At 39.5% G+C, this 20,831-nt stretch overlaps 1 protein-coding gene across 1 annotated transcript in view; it reads left to right on the top strand.

Moving 5' to 3' along the window:
- BLTP3A (bridge-like lipid transfer protein family member 3A) overlaps positions 1 to 20,831 on the top strand; it is a 67,921-nt gene that overhangs the window by 13,500 nt on the left and 33,590 nt on the right. The window contains exons 2-4 of the mRNA XM_072997397.2: positions 14,054 to 14,216; positions 16,036 to 16,074; positions 18,020 to 18,111. Coding sequence (XP_072853498.2) covers positions 14,054 to 14,216; positions 16,036 to 16,074; positions 18,020 to 18,111 — 294 coding nt within the window. The remainder of the gene's footprint in view (positions 1 to 14,053; positions 14,217 to 16,035; positions 16,075 to 18,019; positions 18,112 to 20,831) is intronic.

The raw sequence follows: 20,831 nt of genomic DNA, 5'->3' as shown, positions 1-20,831 counted from the left end.
CTTGACAGAGGCTAGATTCAGTGATCCATAGAGCCATCCAGTTCTGTAATTCTAAGATTATTTTTATTATATGATATTCTTTTAGGAGGGCATTCCATTATTGAGAATACTTTTTCTCTGGTTGGGCTTCTTCTGAGGATGTCATTATGGACAGCAACATATGGGAGTGGGTGTTGGTTTAGGATTAGCTTTCCTAAGACAATAAAAAGTGGGTGTCCCTGATTCTTTAGTACTCCTGGGATTTAATGTTTATAAGGCAGATGGTAGGAGCCTCTGGTCCTTCATATATTGTTGAACTTTGTCTGCCATTGGCCCTGACCATTAGGTATACTGTTCAGGGCTGTTGGGAGTCAGAGCCAACATCTGGAGGTTCCCTCAGGATCACCTGCTGTAAAAAATTAGGTGGATATAAAGAATGCTGCTTTCAACCATAGAGAAGGAAGTGATGCAGGTTGTGATCATTGTTATGACAGGAAGCTTTGGTGTCTGAAAGAATAATCTGTGTGAAATACACTCATTCTGTCACATTATCCACTCTTTCCTTTGTTCTTATGCTTCATTAGTTAATTGTTTTACATTTTGTGGTGGTGGCTGTCAAATGGATGTCCATTGTGCACACTTTAGTGATTTGCTGACTGTGTATCTTGAACAGTATCTTGCTTGACCAGTGAAGTATCAGAATAATTCTTGATAAGCACATTCAGCTCATGATATTACATCACTCTCTAACATTTCTGAAAAGCTTTTGCATGTTCATTATATTGAAAAACAGCTGCACATGGGAAAAAAGATTGTTAAATCATTGCTTATATCTTGCTGTGTTGTTCTAACATGGAGCATCTTGAAGACTGTAATTAGTTTCAGTGTTTTCATAAGAGTACAATCTGATTAATTTTAGTAATGTTTTGTTTATTTATTTTATTGATTTATTTCCTACTGTGTTTCCCCAAAAATAAGACAGGGTCTTATATTAATTTTTACTCCAAAAATGTATTAGGGCTTATTTTTGGGTGATGTTTTATTTTTATTTTTTCCATGTACAACAATCTGTGTTTATCCAAATACAGTCATGTCATCTTCTGGTTGCTGCACAATGGCGAAGTGTGGGCTTTCACTTAACTCCTATTTTTGGAGTAGGGCTTATATTACGAGCATCCTGAAAAATCATACAAGGGCTTATTTTCAGGTTAGGTCTTATTTTCGGGGAAACAGGGTACCTTTTCCTCACAGTCCCCCAAAAGAAATCAGGACAGTTTACAGGGTAGTTTTTTTAAAAGAGTACAACTAAAATACATTATAAATATGAAAGCATAATTAAACTGGTTACACTAAAACATAATATACCTAAAACAGAATTCAGTGTTTGACACCACCTCAGTTAAAATCAATAGTTATAGTTAACAGTAGAAGACTGCAGCACATTCGTTAAAACCACTGTCCTTAATAGTCAGTTGATTGCCAAAGGCCAGCTGAAATAGAAAGGCCTTTTTGTCACTGGACATCAGGGAGGTGGCCTCCCCAGCCTTGTTTGGCAATAAATTTCAAACTTACTCTGCAAGTGGCCACCAAAATGCCTCTCTTGTATTCAGAGACAGTGTTTCCTAATTGGATTGATTGCTACACAGTTAGATTAACAACCTGATTTCTTGATATAGGTTTCCACTTTAAATTGTCCAGTTGTATTCCTTACGTGTACCTACTGGGATGTTAACCAGGCTGCTGCCTTTTTTGTTTTGTTTGATTTTGTTGTTGTTGTTGTTGTTGCCCCTTCAAAAATGTTTGGTATCTAGCCCAGTTCTATTTGTTTCTTAGGAAGGTCTATTTTTAATCCTCTACTCAGATGCCTGTCCAAGATAATTTCTCTTACTGAATCTGAACCTGTTTCCACTCTTTTCCTGTTTGTGTTTAGAAATAATTGATCTCTTCCTCCCCACTCATTGATTTTTAAATGAAACCAGAATTATTTCTAGCTTTGAGGAATAATGGTTTCTATGAGGAAGGAGTATCAACAATGTGGTTTAGGAACTTGTCACGCAGATTCCAAGGATGGTATTACACAACCAAATGCTATTTATGCTTCATTGGTGGTGTGAGATCTTCTGAAAGAGTAAATCAAGAAAATTAATAGGTACCTGACACATAGATGTTTAAAGTTACTTCTAGTATTTCATTAATTAAAAAAGGAATCGCCTCTCATTGCCTCAGTATTATTAATAATCATGTTTGTCTCTTATCTATCCTCAAAGTAGAATAGGATGTCATAGGTGAGATTTCTCAATTTTACGCTTACAACAGGGCCAACAAAGCAGTGTGTTGGCCTGAGAAGTGAAAAATGTATTCTCTGCACACTGTCAGAAACTGGTTTTCCAGATAAGCCAGATAAGGTCACTCAACAATGTTTATCCTTTGAGTAACTGCCACTGTTTATGCATGATTGGATAAGTTAATCAGGTATGGAAATAGGATACAGTGGCCAGAAACAACAAGTTTTTATTATGATTACTTTTAGATAGTAATCTATAAAAGGATATTTTTGCAAAGCTTTTTCCAGCTCTGTGACTCTAAAGCCACTTCTAAGTAGCATATCTCACAGCTCTCTGTATGTTTTGGTATTATTGTTGTGGATATGAGGGCAGACTGTTTTGCTGTATTTGGAACATGAAGTGCACTTGCCAGACCAAATGCTGCTTGCTATCTGGTCTCATCTGCTCATCTTGCCATAATCTCATCTCTTTTGAATTGTGGTTGAAATAGTACCAATTAAGAGAAGAGCAAAAGTGTTATTTAGAGAGGCATCTCTTTTTGCCCTAGTCCCTTAAAATTTACAGTTACTGCATTGCCAGTGATGAATCAAGGCTAGTATTGCACAACTGGGAAGGAAAAATCACTCCCATTACTTTATATATTTTAGATGTCTCCCCTAAAGTTTTTCATGACGTCTGACATGTAGGTGACTACACAAGACTGAAACATTATTTTGATTTTAATAAGTGTTTGATTAGCCAGAGAAAAAAATTTGTGGTGAATGTTACAAATAAATTGCAAAAGGTTGAGAAATCATCTTACATTTTATTTTTGTTGTTTAGTCGTTAAGTCATATTCGGCTCTTCGTGACCCCATGAACCAGAGCACGACAGGCCCTTCTGTCTTCCAGTGCCTCCTGGAGTTTGGTCAAATTCATGTTGGTAGCTTTGATGACACTGTCCAGTCATCTTGTCCTCTGTTGTCCCCTTCTCCTGTTGCCTTTGCACTTTCCCAACATCAGGGTCTTTTCCAGGGAGTCTTCTCTTCTCATGAGATGGCCAAAGTATTGGAGCCTTCCAGTGATCACTCAGGGCTGAGTTATTTTATTTAGAGCACATTTTATTTAGAGCATATTTAAAAATGCAGACTCCGTTATAGAAGACATCAAACAGGAACTTAAAGCAAGCATTGGAAAAACAGGCTTAGCATTGCAAAAATCCAGACAAAAAGGTTTGAATACTAAGAGGGAATTCAGTATATTGACTAGAATCCAGAGAAATATTGACAGAGGAGTGGTAATGGAAAATGAGTTCTGAGAATCATCTGAAAAGCCACCCTTGGAAGTTGCATGACTCACTTCAAGGACCATGCTGCAGGTGAATATGAGGGAATGGGAGATGCTCAAGGGCTTCTACCTGGTTTGCATCAATGTCCTTCTTTCACCGCAGTGCCTACTAATGCTCACTGGAGTCAGAAGAATATTCTGGCACTCCAGAATGCTATTGGGAAGCTTCCAGTGGGAAGGCTGCATTTTGCCATCCTCTTACCATAGACACATCTACAGAACAAAGTCATGAAGTTTACACTTTCAGTACAATGTACTCCATACTGGTCATCTCTTTTACATAAATAACTGGCACTGGCAGTGACTTAGATTAGTTTTGAATAATATGGCTGATATGGTGATAAGGTCCAGTAACAGTATTGCCCAGATAGATGAAACAAAAAAGAATGTAAGTTTGCTTGCTTGCTTCAATTTCTTGATCTGGCTCTCTCTTGAATGATTTGTTGCAGATGATGAGTAGGAGTCTCAGAATAAGGCAGTGCCTGTAAATACTATTAAATATGGACTGTCCTCTCTAACAGATTTTCTCTGCAGAATCACGTTTTTCATTTTCAGTTATCTTAGTCAGTGGTTCTTAACCTTGGGTAACCCAGGTGTTATTGGACTGCAAATCCCAGAAGCCCCAGCCAGCATAGCTGGTGGAGAAGGCTTCTGGGAATTGCAGTCCAAGAACACCTGGGTTACCCAAGGTTAAGAACCACTGATCTTAGTGAACAATTCTCATATCACTTGCAGTACTCAAGGAATGTGGATCCATAAGGATTACGAGATTAAGGTAAAAGAGTTTAAACTAGTGTTTTCCAGTCTTGTGTCTCCAGATGTTCTTGGACTACAGTTCCCAGAGGTTCTGGCCAGCACAGCTAGTGGTGAAGGCTTCTGGGAGTTTTAGTCCAAGAACGTATGGGGACCTAAGGTTGGAAACTCTTGGCTTATTGTCTTGCTGAGGTTAATTAAGTCAAGGTGGCCTGAAAGAAGTGGAAGCCTATGCCAGAGAATTCTTGAGAAGTTCAGCTGGGTATAAAGCTCTTAAATGTGTCTCAGAATTGTAGAGTGATTGAATAGCCTTATAAAGCATCTGTAAAGCATTTGATTTAGTGGCATTATTGGCCTACTCCCAACATGCAGAAATCTGTTAGTGGGAATTTTTCTACAGATGTTGACCAAGAAATTGTTTGCTCATTTTGCTACATTGATAAATTCTTTGTTCTATTAGCAAGAAGGCCGTTGTAATAGATGGAGCGTCAAGCTAGACTCAGGAGAGCTGGATTCAAATCCCAACTTGACCCTTGAAATTCATTGTGGGGGCTGACAGTTGTACTCCTTCAACATCACACATACCTCAAAAATCCTATCAAAGTCACTATAGGTTGGGAGTAACTTAACTGGCACATAACAGCACAATTAGTAGAAACAACACAATTAGGATACGAACAAAATGTATCTTATACCCAATATATTATGTCATGCCTGAAACAATGCGGCATTGAGCTTGGCAACTTCAGTGGGTTAAAGGGTCAGTCAACCCCCCAGGACTACAAGTAGGCTACAGACACACTCTCTCCTGCATTCGGTGTGTGTGTGTGTGAGCTGAATTAAACTAAGCAATGCTTATGTTAAAGGGATTTTCTTAGAAGGCTCAAGATGTTTGTATGAATGCTGAAGTTCCCTTTAATGCAATTTTTGTTTAAAGTTATTTTAAGGTTTGTTGCTAGAAAAAGGAGGTGGAATTTCACACTATATATTGGTGGTATAGTCTCTTGACAGCTTTTAGACTACTGGAATCGACAGATCTGATACATACTATCAGCCCGCAAAGCAAAACAGAACTGTATATTTAGGTTTCAAGAAAGAAAAAAAATGAGTCAGACAGTCTTACAGAGTACCATAAAGGCAGAATTCGCCAACATAACAGGGATAGTTTAGAATGTGCACACAAGCTAAAAGTCACCACACAACCGAGTCACTAAGAAGAATGTAGACTTTATCTCCTGTTTGTTTCAAAAATATACACACACGTTTAGAAAGACACATTATGAATACACACACACACACACACACACACACACACACGGTATATATGGTATATATGGTATATATGGTATATATGGTAAATTTTATATGCATCCATCCATATATATCTATATATGAAGTCTACATTCTTCCTAATGACTCAGATGTGGGCAGACTTTTGGGTGGGTATGTATGTTCAAAACTCTCCCTCTTATGCTGGCATATTCTGCTTAGGTATGGACATTGCAGCTCTATTAATGGTTGACTGACTGCATAGCTCCCTGGCTAGTTTGTGAGACTGGGAAGGAGTCAAACCTCTTTCAAGCCAGTGCCATAGTTTCAGAGTCAATAATTCTTCCAAAGTGGAAAGATCAGCTGGCAGTGTGCCATCATTGCCTAGGGGGCTTAAATGTGGTCACAACTGTAAAATTTTTCAGGGAGGCTCCTTCCATGTCTCCCAGCAGTGCATTTGACAGAAGATATTACAGAGCTAGAAAATGTACCCCCCCCCCCAAAAAAAACCCCCTAACCCTGTCTATAATGATCAAGGGACTGGACAAACTTCCGTATGGGCTGCTCTATCTACTGTTGTTTCACTTAGGAAAAAAGAAAAGAAAGACATGATAGAGCTGTACAGAAGTATGCATACTTTTCTCTCTATTTGGTAATAGTAGTTTCTGGGGTCATTCAGTAAAAATGAAAGGAGTACTTCTCCATGTAAACATGACTGAGTTGTGGTGTTCAGTACTTCGGAATGTAGTGGTGGCTGCCAGCCTGAATAGCTTTAAAAGACAAGTAGATTGATTCATGGAAGTGAGAGCTATTGATGGCTACTAGTCAGGATAATGGTAGGTCATCCCTAGTGTCAGAGGCAGTATGCACCTGTGTATGGGTTGCTGGGACTTGCCAAACAGAGGGTATTTGTTGCGCTCGTAAGCTGCTGCAAGGGTTCCTAGAGATAACTACTGTAGTTGACTGCTGTATGAAAAGATTGTTAGACTAGAATGAGCCTGTGGTCTAACGTAGCATGCTGTTTTTTTGCATACCTAATAATGGGAATATGCTAATCCCCTTTTTTGAATTGAGGATTATTTTATGGATGCTACTATGTTGTCATTTCTTGCTCTGCTAAAATGTGGTGGGACTTCTTATTAAAGCGACTTTCATGGCTGCATTGGTTTACCTGTGTCATATCCCACAGTGAATATTAAGACAAGCAAGGAGTAAAGGATTATTCAGATGGCAGTTTCTTCCACAACCGGTAGAAGAAGAAACTGCTGTATAGTGGCCCAGGGAATCCTAGCAACTGTTCCTGTGAAGTATGTTCCTTAAGGTGATTTTACTCCTCTCTGAGTTAGAATTTCCATTAGCTGAAATCAGGAAGATGAGTGTAATGTTCCAGTGCAGTTTGTGGGGGAAAACACCTATAAGCATTTCAGTGTCTTGATGACACTTGGCAGCTCATTTCGGCATTTAGAACCTTAGATAACAAGGTTACTATTTTTGTCTGACCAATGTAATGTAGAAGATGGCAATTTGTGAACTAGTGAAGCAGTAACTTTTATGGACAGTGAAGTTCATTTTCCATTTTTTAGATTCATGGAAATTCCTGCCATTCTGTGGTAAGGCTATTGGCCTAAGACATTATCTGGTTCACATGATCAGGCCTTTAGCACTAATCTTAGCTGCGCACTCAGTGCCCCAGGAAATGTATGAATTGGCTTAAAAGTGTTCTTTGGCTGCTTCTCTGTTGCCTGTTTAGCCGCTGTTTCTGGTGACAAAACTAAAATTGATTCTGCATGGAAATCACACTGAATGAGAATAGTCCATGTTTGCTTATCTTTCTTATTGTGAATTCCTGGCTGGGCTTTGCTGAAATCTGTCTTTGTGCATTTCACAATGAAGTAGTGCTTCTCCACTGGGCATGATTAACATCGGAATCTAATCTTACTCTTGCTAAAACAATGGAGCCTGTTTTCTTCTTCGTCATCTGCTGTGCTGCTGTGAAGAATTAGAATTGGGATAGAGAAATGTGTGTGAAACACCATCAGACAAATAATCACCACCTCTTCTGGATCCCATGCCATTTAGATGTGTTCTCAGGCAATTTCAGTTCTGTACAGAATTCTGTTTGGGTAAGGGATTCTTTTTTTCTTTTTTGCTGGCATTAGGTGCTGATTACAGACAGAATCATCAGTCAAGATCTCTGTTTTTCTCTCTGCAATCCCTATGACCAACTGAGAGACCAGGTTACAGCTTTATTACACCACAACAACATGATGCTGACTCATATTAACGTTATGTTCTATAAATAGAATTATTTATTGCAGAGCTGTCTTGTATTCTGATAGTTACAGAGGAGACAGGGTCTGAGGTTTCATTGAACTAAACAGAGGCCTGAATTGTTCCCTAGTGATCCCTGTTCATATCTTTATGACATACTTAGGAGAGATGGTTATTGAAGACAATCAATGAAGTTAGGTGGTCCAAATCACTGTATCAGGATTATTTGTTAATTTGACTGTATCAGGATTATTTGTTAATTTCTCTCATATTTCATTCCTTGATATCGGCTTATAACAGAGAAAGACAATTCATGTGCATAGTCATCGTTTAGTCATTTAGTCATGTCCAACTCTTTGTGACCCCATGAACTGGAGCACGCCAGGCCCTCCTATTCTCACTGCCTCCTGTAGTTGTGTCAATTTCATGTTGGTTGCTTCGCAGACACTGTCCAGCCATCTCATCCTCTGTTGTCCCCTTTTCCTCTTGCCGTCACACTTTACTAACATCAGGGTCTTTTCCAAGGAGTCTTCTCTTCTCATGAGATGGCCAAAGTACTGGAGCCTCAGCTTCAGGATCTGTCCTTCCAGTGAGCACTTAGGCTTAATTTCCTTTAGAATTGATAGGTTTGTCCTCCTTGCAGTCCAGGGGACTCTCAAGAGCCTCCTCCAGCACCACAACTCAAAGGCATCAATTCTTCCGCAGTCAGCTTTCTTTATGGTCCAGCTCTCACTTCCATACGTCACGACAGCAAAAACCATAGCTTTGACTATTTGGACTTTTGTTGGCAAGGTGATGTTTCTGCTCTTTAAGATGCTGTCAAGGTTTGTCATCGCTTTCCTCCCAAGAAGCAGGCGTCTTTTAATTTCGTGACTGCTGTCTCCATCTGCAGTGATCATCGAGCCAAAGAAAGTAAAATCTGTCACTGCCTCCATATCTTCCCCTTCAATTTCCCAGGAGGTGATGGGACCAGTGGCCATGATATTAGTTTTTTTTATGTTGCGTTTCAGGCCGTTTTTTGCACTCTCCTCTTTCACCCTCATTACAAGGTTCTTTAATTCCTCCTCACTTTCTGCCATCAGAGTGGTATCATCTGTATATCGGAGGTTGTTGATATTTCTTCCGGCAATCTTAATTCCGGCTTGGGATTCCTCCAGTCCAGCCTTCCGCATGATGTATTCTGCATATAAGTCAAATAACCGGGGGACAATATACAGCCTTGTCATACTCCTTTCCCAATTTTGAACCAATCAGTTGTTCCATATCCAGTTCTAACTGTTGCTTCCTGTCCCACATATAGGTTTCTCAGGAGATAGACAAGGTGGTCAGGCACTCCCATTTCTTTAAGGACTTGCCATAGTTTGCTGTGGTCCACACAGTCAAAGGCTTTTGCATAGTCAATGAAGCAGAAGTAGATATTTTTCTGGAACTCTCTGGCTTTTTCCATAATCCAGCGCATGTTAGCAATTTAGTCTCTAGTTCCTCTGGCCCTTCGGAATCCAGCGTGTACTTCTGGGAGTACTGCTGAAGCCTACCTTGTAGGATTTTGAGCATAACCTTGCTAGCGTGTGAAATGAGTGGAATTGTACGGTAGTTGGAGCATTCTTTGGCACTGCCTTTCTTTGGGATTGGGATGTAGACTGATCTTTTCCAGTCCTCTGACCACTGTTGAGTTTTCCAAACTTGCTGGCATATTGAATGTAGCACCTTAACAGCATCATCTTTTAAGATTTTAAATAGTTCAACTGGAATGTCATCACCTCCACTGGCCTTGTTGTTAGCCAGACTTTCTAAGGCCCACTTGACTTCACTCTCCAGGATGTCTGGCTCAAGGTCAGCAACTATATTGTCTGGGTTGTCCTGGATATCCAAATCTTTCTGATATAATTCCTCTGTGTATTCTTGCCACCTCTTCTTGATGTCTTCTGCTTCTGTTAGGTCCCTCCCATTTTTGTCCTTTATCATGTTCATATTTGCACAAAATGTTCCTCTAATATCTCCAATTTTCCTGAACAGATCTCTGGTTTTTCCTTTTCTGTTATTTTCCTCTATTTCCTTGCATTGTTCATTTAAGAAGGCCCTCTTGTCTCTCCTTGCTATTCTTTGGAAGTCTGTATTCAATTTTCTGTAGCTTTCCCTATTTCCCTTGCATTTTGTTTCCCTTCTCCTCTCTGCTATTTCTAAGGCCTCGTTGGACAGCCACTTTGCTTTCTTGCATTTCCTTTTCTTTGGGATGGTTTTTGTTGCTGCCTCCTGTACAATGTTACAAGCCTCTATCCAAAGTTCTTCAGGCACTCTGTCCACCAAATCGAGTTCCTTAAATCTGTTCTTTTCTTGCGCTGTGTATTCATAAGGGATTTGGTTTAGATTATAACTGAGTAGCCCAGTGGTTTTTCCTACTCTCTTCAATTTAAGCTTGAATTTTGCTATGAGAAGCTGATGATCAGAGCCGCAGTCAGCTCCAGGTCTCGTTTTTGCTGACTGTATAGAGCTTCTCTATCTTTGGCTGCAGAGAATATAATCAATCTGATTTCGATATTGCCCATCTGGTGATTTCCATGTATAGAGTCGCATCTTGTGTTGTTGGAAAAGAGTGTTTGTGATGACCAGCTTGTTCTCTTGACAAAACTCTATTAGCCTTTGCCCTGCTTCGTTTTGAACTCCAAGGCCAAACTTCCCTGTTGTTCCTTTTATCTCTTGACTCCCTACTTTAGCATTCCAGTCCCCTAGAATGAGAAGAACATCTTTCTTTGGTGTCAGTTCTAGAAGGTGTTGTAAATCTTCATAAAATTGTTCAATTTCAGTCTCCTCAGCAATGGTGGTTGGTGCATAAACTTGGATTATTGTGATGTTGAAAGGTTTGCCTTGGATTCGTATTGACATCATTCTATCACTTTTGAGATTGTATCCTATTACAGCTTTTCCCACTCTTTTGTTGACTATGAAGGCTACTCCATTCCTTCTATGGGATTCTTGCCGACAATAGTAGATATGATAATCATCTGAGCTGAATTCGCCCATTCCTGTCCATTTTAGTTCACTGGTGCCCAGGATGTCGATGTTTATTCTTGCCATCTCCTGTTTGACCACCTCCAGCTTCCCAAGGTTCATAGATCTTACATTTCAGGTTCCTATGCGGTATTTTTCTTTGCAGCATTGGACTTTCCTTTCACTTCCAGGCATGTCCACAGCTGAGCGTCCTTTCAGCTTTGGCACAACCATTAGCTCTGGAGCTACTTGTACTTGTCCTCCGCTCTTCCTCAGTAGCATGTTGGACGCCTTTCGACCTGAGGGGCCCATCTTCCAGCGTCATATCTTTTAGCCTTTTGTTTCTGATCATGGGGCGTTCTTGGTAAAGATACTGGAGTGGCATTGCCATTTCCTACTCCAAGTGGATTACGTTTAGTCGGAACTCTCCACTATGTCCTGTCCATCTTGGGTGTCCCTGCACGGCATAGCCCATAGCTTCTCTGAGTTACTCAAGCCCCTTCACCACGACAAGGCAGCAATCCATGAAGGGGCATGTGCATAGTAGAGCCAATCTATTAGAGGATTAGTTTTTTGTTCATTCTTTATATGAGAAGGGGAGGATTATTGTTAAAATATATAAATGCTATGCAACCCGGCGTGTATATGTGAATACACAAATGGATTCAATTCTTCAAAAAAACTCTGGTAGGATATTGTGTTTCTGTACCCACAATTCGAAAAAGACAGGAAATCACCTGATATTGCTGCACATTATTGTACCTGCTTTGCCAAGAAGAAAAAAGATGCCAAGCTTTATATATAGCAAAGAGCAGCCTGAATGATAACAACACCAGTGGTAGCAGTCAAGATGCTCTACATAGGATACCCTCTTCTGCTCACTGCCACTCACAAAGTGATACCATGTAGGGGAAAATCCCAGAAGCTGATACCTTTTTAAAAAATTAGTTAACCACTTCTTACCCAAACACAAAGCGATTGTCAGAACTGTTTTACAAGTGTGAATGGTAAGACTCTACACCTATAAAATCCCAAGAGGGGCACTGTATTGTTTACATGAGAGCACAGTAATACCAGTACTAGAAAGCCTGTCCTTGATGATGGGTGATTTTGTTTCTTTTTGTTATCTCCAATTTAGTTTCATGATTACTGATAAAAAATGTGTTGTAATTTCAGAATATGATGATAATTTAGGGGAAATACCTGAACAAACATATGCAATGTGATATATCTAGACAGAAAACTACATTAATAGAGATGTATAAATGTAGCTGTGGCCCACTGCAGTGCATTTCTAGGGGATGGCTGGTAGCCTCACTCATACCTGGCTTGCAAGTATCAGACAGGATCTTCCAGCAGATAAGAAAATATAGTAATTATAAAATACATATAGTACTACATGGTCATCTTTATTGTATTTTTCCCTCTGTGTACACATCCATTCTAGTAACTATCCACTTATCCTCAAAGCTTGTGCAGGTTTTTTTAAATATTAGAATTATTTTTAGTTCTCATATAAGATTACTCATTTTTATGTATTTGTGTATGCTCACCATGTGTAGACATGAAGCTCTAATGCTATCTCTCAGTCCCTTCTGTTGCCACTCCCTGGGTGGAGAGTGGCAGGTATGGAGAGGAAGAGCTTTGCTTTCTTTGGTGGCTCTCCACATGAGTATCTTTGACCATGGTATCTTTCTAGGCCATCTCTCTGGAATGGAGTTTGGAGGAAGTGCTTTACATTGGCTACAGTCTTTCCTGGTGGGGTGATCTCAGAAAGTGGTGTTGGGGAACTCCAGTGCCCTGTGGTGTCCTTCACGGTTCGTCTTTATCCTGATGCCATGTAACATATACATGAAACTGCTAAGAATGGCTGTCCAGAGTTTTGGAGCTCAGTGTCGCTAATACGTGGAAGACAACCAACTCTTTCTTTCCTTTCCACCTAACTCTGAGGAAACCGGTCCTGTTCTGAACCAGTGCCTGTTGTTGGTAATGGACTGAATGAGAGCAAACAAACTGAAACTTAATCCAGAGAAGACAGATGTGCTCTTGGTCAGTCAAAAGGCAGATCAGGAGTTAAAGATTCACCTTGTGCTGGATGGGATTGTACTCCCTCTTGACAATTCAGGTTTGCACCTGGGTGTACTCCCGGAGTCATCCCTGATCCTCGATGCTTAGGTCTCAGTGGCGACCAGGAGTGCATTTGCATGATTTGAGCTGTTGTGCCAGCTGCACCCATTCCTGAAAATGTCTGTTTTGGCTGAAGTGACACATGTCTTAGTTACATTCTACTTGGATTACTGTAACATGCTCATCTTCATGGGGCTGCTTTTGGCTGCAGTTTGGAAACTTTAGCTGGTTTGAAATGTTACTAGATCTAGGCTTTTCACTGGGCTGGTTACAAGGAACGTGTGACTTTCCTGCTGAGCCATTTCTGGACCCAATTCAAAGTTTGTGTTATGACCTATAAAGCCTTACATGGCTTAGATCCAGACTATCTGAATGACTATATCCCTACATAAGGCTTTGGTTAAGATCTTTGGGGAGGCCTTTCTCTTAGTCCCACTACCCTCTCAGGTACGTTTGGTAGGGGCGTGAGAAAGAGCCTCCCCTGCAGCTGCTCCCGGGTGGTGGTATGCCCTGCTCAGGAGGCTAGGTGGACCCCCTCCCTCTTGTCCATACTGCAGCCAGTGAAGATCACACTTTTTAGATTGGCTTTCAACAGCTGACTGAGTAGTGTTTTAATTTGGGGTGATTTATATTATTAGTTTATGTATCTTTAACCTATTTTAAGGTATTTTTAATAGTTTCAAGTAATTATATTGATACTGATGCATGTTAAATTTGTTTTTTATTGTGATAATTTAAAATGTTTTTAATTGTTTTTTATTATAATTTGTGAGCCATTATGGGTCCCATAATTGGGAGAAATGCAGCTCTGAAATAAGATTACAATTTAAAAAATGCAAAATATCTGATGTTCCATCATAACCCTGCAAAGGAGGGATAGTAGGAGAACATTTTTTTTCATGTTATAATTTTTACTTGTGAACTGAACTGTAACTGGCATACAGGTTTGCAACTGAGATTTACACCTTAGGTTTCCGGATCTTAAACCAACACACTGTCCACTGATCCATTTAAGCTTTCAACCATTTCTCCATTATATATGTTTATTTCCCTCAGGTTTACAAAGAACCTTTCTCCTGATAAAATCAACCTGAGCACACTCAAAGGGCAGGGACAGCTGAGTAACCTTGAACTGGATGAAGAAGTTCTGCAGAATGTCTTGGATTTACCCACCTGGCTAGCCATTACTAGAGTCTTTTGTAACAAGGCTTCCATCAGGGTGAGTTTAAACCCCTTAAATGTAAGAAGAAATGTTTTCATGTATATTCAGGACATTTCTTTTTTAACATTTTCCCAGCTTTTCCCCCACTCTTATTCTAAACAAGTTTGGTTTTTGTTCTTGACAGTGTACCCAATTTGCTAATCTTCCTATATATGTCCTATGAGATCTCCTGCAGTAAGTGGCACAAAAGGATCAAGTCCCTAATCCCAGATGTTGTAGAAATTACACGCAATCTGGTGGCATTGAATTTTTAATGGGTTGCCAGTATGTTGCTAGATGTCACATCTAAATTTGTTCTGTTCAAAGGCATAATTATGGGGATTGTGCTCAGTAATCACAGTTGCAGATTAATAGTCACGATTGTAAATTTATACACAGAGTACAACATTCTCTTCTTGAAAACTTTTCCCCAAGCTCTTTTTGGAGCAAGAAATTGATTTTTCAGTTGATGGAAGCGAGTAATTGTTTAAACTCCATTAGGATTAGACATAGTGGCAAAAGCCTTGTGAAGAATAGCTGTGAGATTATTAAATAAAAGAAGTATGGCTATTTTTTTTTCATATTCTCACAGTTGAGACCCTATCAGATCTGTTATATTTAATCCTCACAGCTGTTTATTATGTAATGGCTTTTTGACATGGACGTTATTGCTTGCCATGTTTGTGTATTAGAATATATTTGCTAGTAATGTCTGTAATATATTTTTTTAAATGCAAGTTGTAATAGCAGTTGTGTCTGTTTCCCCCTCAATAGAATCACAGAGAAACCATGTTGGCCATGACCAATTTTGCCTTTCTGATATTCAGTGTTTGCATGCTTTTTACCTCCTTTATTTCTAACATGGCGGTTGATATCCTTTTTGATAAATTAACAGGGCAAGCATGCCCCTTGTTAAAACAAACAACAAACAAAATAGAAGAGTTAATTGTTTGCTGTATTCCAACTACAAGGCTATGTAGCTTGTACAAATAGCAAAAATCACTCATGTGTAGCAGGATTCAGGCTTGGGTCTACATTAGCAAATTTGGCCGTGAAATGAATAAACAATTCCATCTTACTTTATGCATCAGAAGGATATATGTATTGGATGTTAAAAAACAGAAATGACAGAAAACAACTAGAGATTGTTGTCTCTGGAGCTTCCATCTCTGACCCTTAGGGTCTCATTACTTAGCTACCATTTCAAAGACGACTAGAATGGCAAACTTTATATTCATTCATTTAAAAGCTTAGTAGCTTTCAAAGGCTCCAATAAGGATTGCAAAGTGGTTCTCAGTACAATAATTAAATTGGCTTGGATCCAAAGATCCCATTCTGTGAATGGAAAGCACTTCTACTGATAAGTGTATTGAGAAGTGGAGTGGAGGGGGGCTCCACCCCTCTAAGGAGTCAGCTTTCAGGAGCATGAGAAATTTCGGACTTAAGTACGGGTGGATTGATGACCTTCACGTACAATCAGGAGTGTGTTCAGTTTCTATGAGTATAATATTTAGGTGCAAGCTGTTGTTTCCCACATAGCTGTTTATTGGATTTATGCCTGTGATGAAATAGGGATAAAGGCTTATAGAATAATAAATCAGCTAGTCTTAAGGATCCAAAGCTGTCTTTGTTGTTTAGTAAATCTCTTCACGAGTTCAGAGGGCATTTTGATAAGGGATCATTTTGTCCTCAGTAAATCTGTATTCTTGTGAAGCTACTTTTCCAATGCCACTTTCAGAGCTCGAGTTAGCTGGAATGGATCCTATTAATGTGACCCTATATTTGTTTCACCCTCGCAGCAGTTCCTGTTTATTTAACGTCAGCTTTCTTGTTACAGATCCAGTGGACAAAGCTGAAGACTCATCCAATCTGTCTGGTAATGGCCTTGCTTGTCTCTGTTAGCTGGAATGTATGTCTCTGAATTGTTTCTTAAAAGAGAGTATTTATTTCTAATCCTGGAGCATGAGGGTGTGTCATCTTTCTACATGTCAGTCAAAAGGGTCTCAGCCTTTGAACGGTTTTCCACATTACCTTTTCATTTAACAGGTGTGGTTCTTTGTAATTCCTGTGTTGAAAATTAGAATGTGGAAAGATAGAAATGAAACATTTTTTTTGTTTAGTTGTTAAGTCATGTCTGACTCTTTGTGACCCCATGGACCAGAGCACGCTAGGCCCTCCTTCTTCCACTGCCTCCCGGAGCTGTGTCAAATTCATCTTGGTTGCTTCGATGACACTGTCCAACCATCTCGTCCTCTGTCGTCCCCTTCTCCTCTTTCCTTCACACTTTCCCAACACCAGGGTCTTTTCCAGGGGGTCTTCTCTTTTCATGAGATGGCCAAAGTATTGGAGCCTCAGCTTCAGGGTCTGTCCTTCCAGTGAGCACTCAGAGTTGATTTCCTTCAGAATTGATAGGTTTGTTCTCCTTGCAGTCCAGGGGAATCTCAAGAGTCTTTCACAGAAATGAAACATAACTACTTGCAAAGTATGCTAATATGCCCTAGTTTTCAGGTAGTCTGTATTTCATGAGACCGCCATGAGCTACCACCATCTTCATTTACCAGGACAATTGCTTCTGCATTCCTTAGCAGTGGCTTGCTTAATAATGTCAGACTGCAGCCTCTTGTTTGCAGCAAATAAAAAAGGGACATATTAAGAATGTTAACTGTACATAAGCTCTCTTTTGAAGTCAAAAGACAGATGATTTAATTCTCAATGCTTGAAATACACAGACTGCTGGAGGTATTTGATGGTCATTTCACATTCAGAGCTGTTCTATAAACAAAGGTGTTCTGGGGAGGCATGCAAATTACCAAAAGCTTCATTTTCTACTTGAGGCTGGCATTGCTTGCAATGCAAACTTCTAAAAGCATTTCTCAGACAAAATTATCCATGGGAGACTAGAAGCCCATAGTTTGCAGTTGTGTGACTATTCCATGAAGGTGGTGGGTATGGCAGGAAGTTGATCTCTGTGAACCAAATTATTATGTAATATGGCTGGCTTGAGTTACTTCATGAAATTAAGATGCAGAGCCCAGTACCTTATTCAGCATGTCACCACAATCTGAAGAAGTGCTTGCTGGGTTCCTGGTTGTGAATTACCGATATCTCACAGATTACCAAGGCAGCTTCTACGTTTGAAGCTCTACATGCAGGTAAACATTGAACAAGATGCTGGCTAGAGGCTCTGAAAGATGCCCCTCTCCAGATATAGCCAGTAGAGTCTTTGAGGGATAATGAAAGGGAGAAGAAAAATCAAAGGGTGAATAGCAGTAAAAATGAAAAAGTCTGAAGGACACCTCAAGAGGCAATAATAGTGTAAGAACAGTTGCCACTCAGCAAAGGTTTTGTACCTTAAATTAATTGGGTTTAGCACAATAAAACTCTTTCTCTTACACCTATGTAAGTTTCCCCTTTTCCTCCTTTTCAAAATGTGCAGCCAGCCTCCCACAAGAATGCTTTGTTCCACCTGTCAATGTATAAGACAGACAGTGCACTGCATACCCAAATGCATGCATCACAGAGAGGCTTACATCCTCTTGATTGCTAGATTCTGAAATGATTAATGCCTGTGAGCATGTGGGGCAATATAGGACATGAAGTCTTGAATTGACATCTTCTGCTTTTAGAAATACTGTTGTGTTTAAAGTCTACCGTAATTTGAAATATCTCCAGAGGAAGAATTCTTTGTAAGGGAACAAGGAGATTGGGAATTAGTCTTGTGAATTAAAAATTTAGCTATCCTTACCTGGGATAAGTAATGGGTGCTTTCTTCTCAGATAGTGCTAACGTCTTCACGTTTGTCTTGTTTCCTGCATTTGCAGTATTTGGATAAAGTTGAAGTAGAGATGCGAACCTGTGAAGAGCCCCGGCCACCCAATGGACAGTCTCCCATTGCCCTCGCTTCAGGACAAAGGTTAATACTGAATATAATTAATTTTTGTCACTGTAGTATGTGGGATTACTCAGGGGAGATTTAATTTAAATTGGTGTAATTATAATTTAGATCCCAGTTTGAATCACTATTCAGGAAGAACTGGATTTGCTCATCTTATCTCCCCCCTCCACATCTCCTTCAAAGTGTGCAATCATTTGCCATAATCTTGAAACATGTTTTTCACAGTTCCTTCACCCAGACCTACTCCTCTGCCAGTACTGCTTTCTGTTCATTGGCACTTGGTGTCTGAATATATGTGCTTTCAGAGAGGGAATTAGGGCCTGACTTGGTTTACATGAATTTGCAAAAGGACAACTTGCCACATTAAAGGAATTGGAATCACTTAGGGAAACTATTGAAAGGAATGGCTTCTGTGAATTCCAAGCATTATATTATATGGGGGGGGGGGATTCTAAGAATAAACTTGAGTCAGAGGTGGAGAATATCTGCTTAATTATCCCATACACAGCTGTTAAGAAGTATGTGTTGCTGGCAATATCTTCTAGACTCTGAGGATATCGTCCAAACTGAGTTAATAATAATATTAATAATCATCATAATCTTAGAACTGCAGAGCTGCAAAGGACCCCATGGATCCTTGAGTCTAGAATGAGTAAGCAAGATAAAGAAATATTAACCTAAATAATTTCTCCAGAAGCTTTATGTAAAAATTATTATTGTATGACATCAGATCAATTTGGGACTTAGGGCAACCCTTTTCAGGGTTTTTTAGATAGAGAATACTCAGAAGTGGTTTTCTTTTCTCTTATTCTGGGGACATTCTAGGACTGTGCAGTCTGCACAAAGCCATACAGGCTGGCTCTTTTGGGATGAAATCTATACGACCTCAAAAAATTGAGGCTCCAATCAAAGAACTGCTGAACCCTATTTCTAAAACTTAAATGTACAATAAACATGCAATAAACATACAATATGTTTACATGGTTTCATAATACAGAGTTGGAATTTATAGTCCTTATTCTCTAATGAGATTTCTGAGCTATAGGAGATTTTAAATTAACACGATCAGCTTGTAGGGCTTATTAAAAGAAAAACCCAAAGCATTGTAACGATTCTTTAAAACCCAATTTAAACTTTAAAAATCCAGTGCAAATAAAAAAATCCGCTTTTCCAATTTGTTTGATATTGAGTCTGACTTCGTAGTGCAAGTTATTTTACCCCTTCATGTTTTGCTTCTTGAGACTTTATTGAAAGGCAGCCTAATCTGCTGTCATACATTGAGCCTACTGGCCTAGGCATCTTTCTTGTCTGTTCAGTATGAAAACCAATGTGAACTCCATTTGTACATGGCTTTGGTGGAATTACAGTCATTTTGTCTTTCTGTTACGATGCAAAAGTGAAGAGCAGAAGTATCTCTTTTAGGACCAATCTAGATAAGTTGATCTTAGGACTGCAGAGCTGGAAGGGACCCTATGGATAATCAAGCCCAGCCCCTGTCAAGGAGGCACCGTGGGGAATTGAACTCCCAACCTCTGGGTCCGCGGCCAGAGGCCTAAATCACTGAGCTATCCAGGAATTTCTGAATTGATATTATTTTAGTTGTTATTTCTCCCCTTCTAATTAACATTTACATTTTTATTACGTTGACATTAATTATTAATTTTAACTAGAACTAGATTGCTTTAGAAAATCAGCTGCAGGGGCTAGAAACTTGCACAGAAGCTTTGGGGAAGGAGAGGTTTCTGAACAGTTTCTGTTTCAGTCGTTTTCTTGATAAAAATAACCCAAACCACTTTTTTTCCCCTCCATGGGAAAGTTAAGGGTATCTTCCTCCCCCCACCCTCCCCGGAGAAAAGCAGACGGAGTAGGAGTTTTTCTTTTGCTTCAAAACTGCAAAATGCTGGTGGTGGAAAGATGAAGAAGCCCTTCTACTTCTGTCTAAAATAGCAGCCTTTGTGGCTGCATTTTGTAAAACAAAGAAAAATGGGCAAACTACGTGATTCAGTTTCACCTGAAGTTTGGTCCTTTAGCCAGTTAGTAGTACCAAAAAAATAAAAAAATAAATAAATTGCATACTTTCATATGTTCCCATATCCAAATATAGCATAGGAAATAGGTTATACTATAATTGTACTTGAATGTGTAATGGGCTTGTGGGAACAAGGAAAGAGAGGGTAAATGTACTTTCCCTATTTGTTCCAGCCCTTTAATTTCTAATTATACTTGTGTATTCTTGGCAGAGGTCACAATTAGTTAGGTGTATTTGCTGTACTAGCATTTTTTTTTCTGCTGGGTGTGACTTTGAAAGGAATGATTTCATGATGTGGCAAGATTTATTTGCTATATGGCACTATATGCACATTTAACAATGTGTGATACACAATTGAAAAGAGTTTATATCCTGCTTTGTGCCAGAAAAGACACAGCCAAAAGTTGTTGTTATGTATGGTGAAGTTGTTTCTGATTTATGGCAAGCCTATGAAAGAGAGACCTCCAAAATGTCCTGTCCTCAGCAGCCTTGCTCAGCTTTTGCAAATTCAAACCTGTGGCTTCCTTTAGGGAAGGAGTTCATCTCACATTTGGTCTTCATACATTGAGCCTACTACCTTCCAGTTTTCCCAGTGTTATTGCCTTTTTCCAGAGAATCCTGCCTTCGCATGATGTAGGACAGCCATAACATTCATATACTAAAAGAATCAATTCTGGGATGAAACCAGAATATAATTAATTAGAAACAG

Source organism: Pogona vitticeps, chromosome 4 (genome assembly GCF_051106095.1).
Source record: "Pogona vitticeps strain Pit_001003342236 chromosome 4, PviZW2.1, whole genome shotgun sequence".
NCBI classification, from domain to species: domain Eukaryota; kingdom Metazoa; phylum Chordata; class Lepidosauria; order Squamata; family Agamidae; genus Pogona; species Pogona vitticeps.
This window is presented reverse-complemented; position numbering and strand designations above follow the sequence as displayed.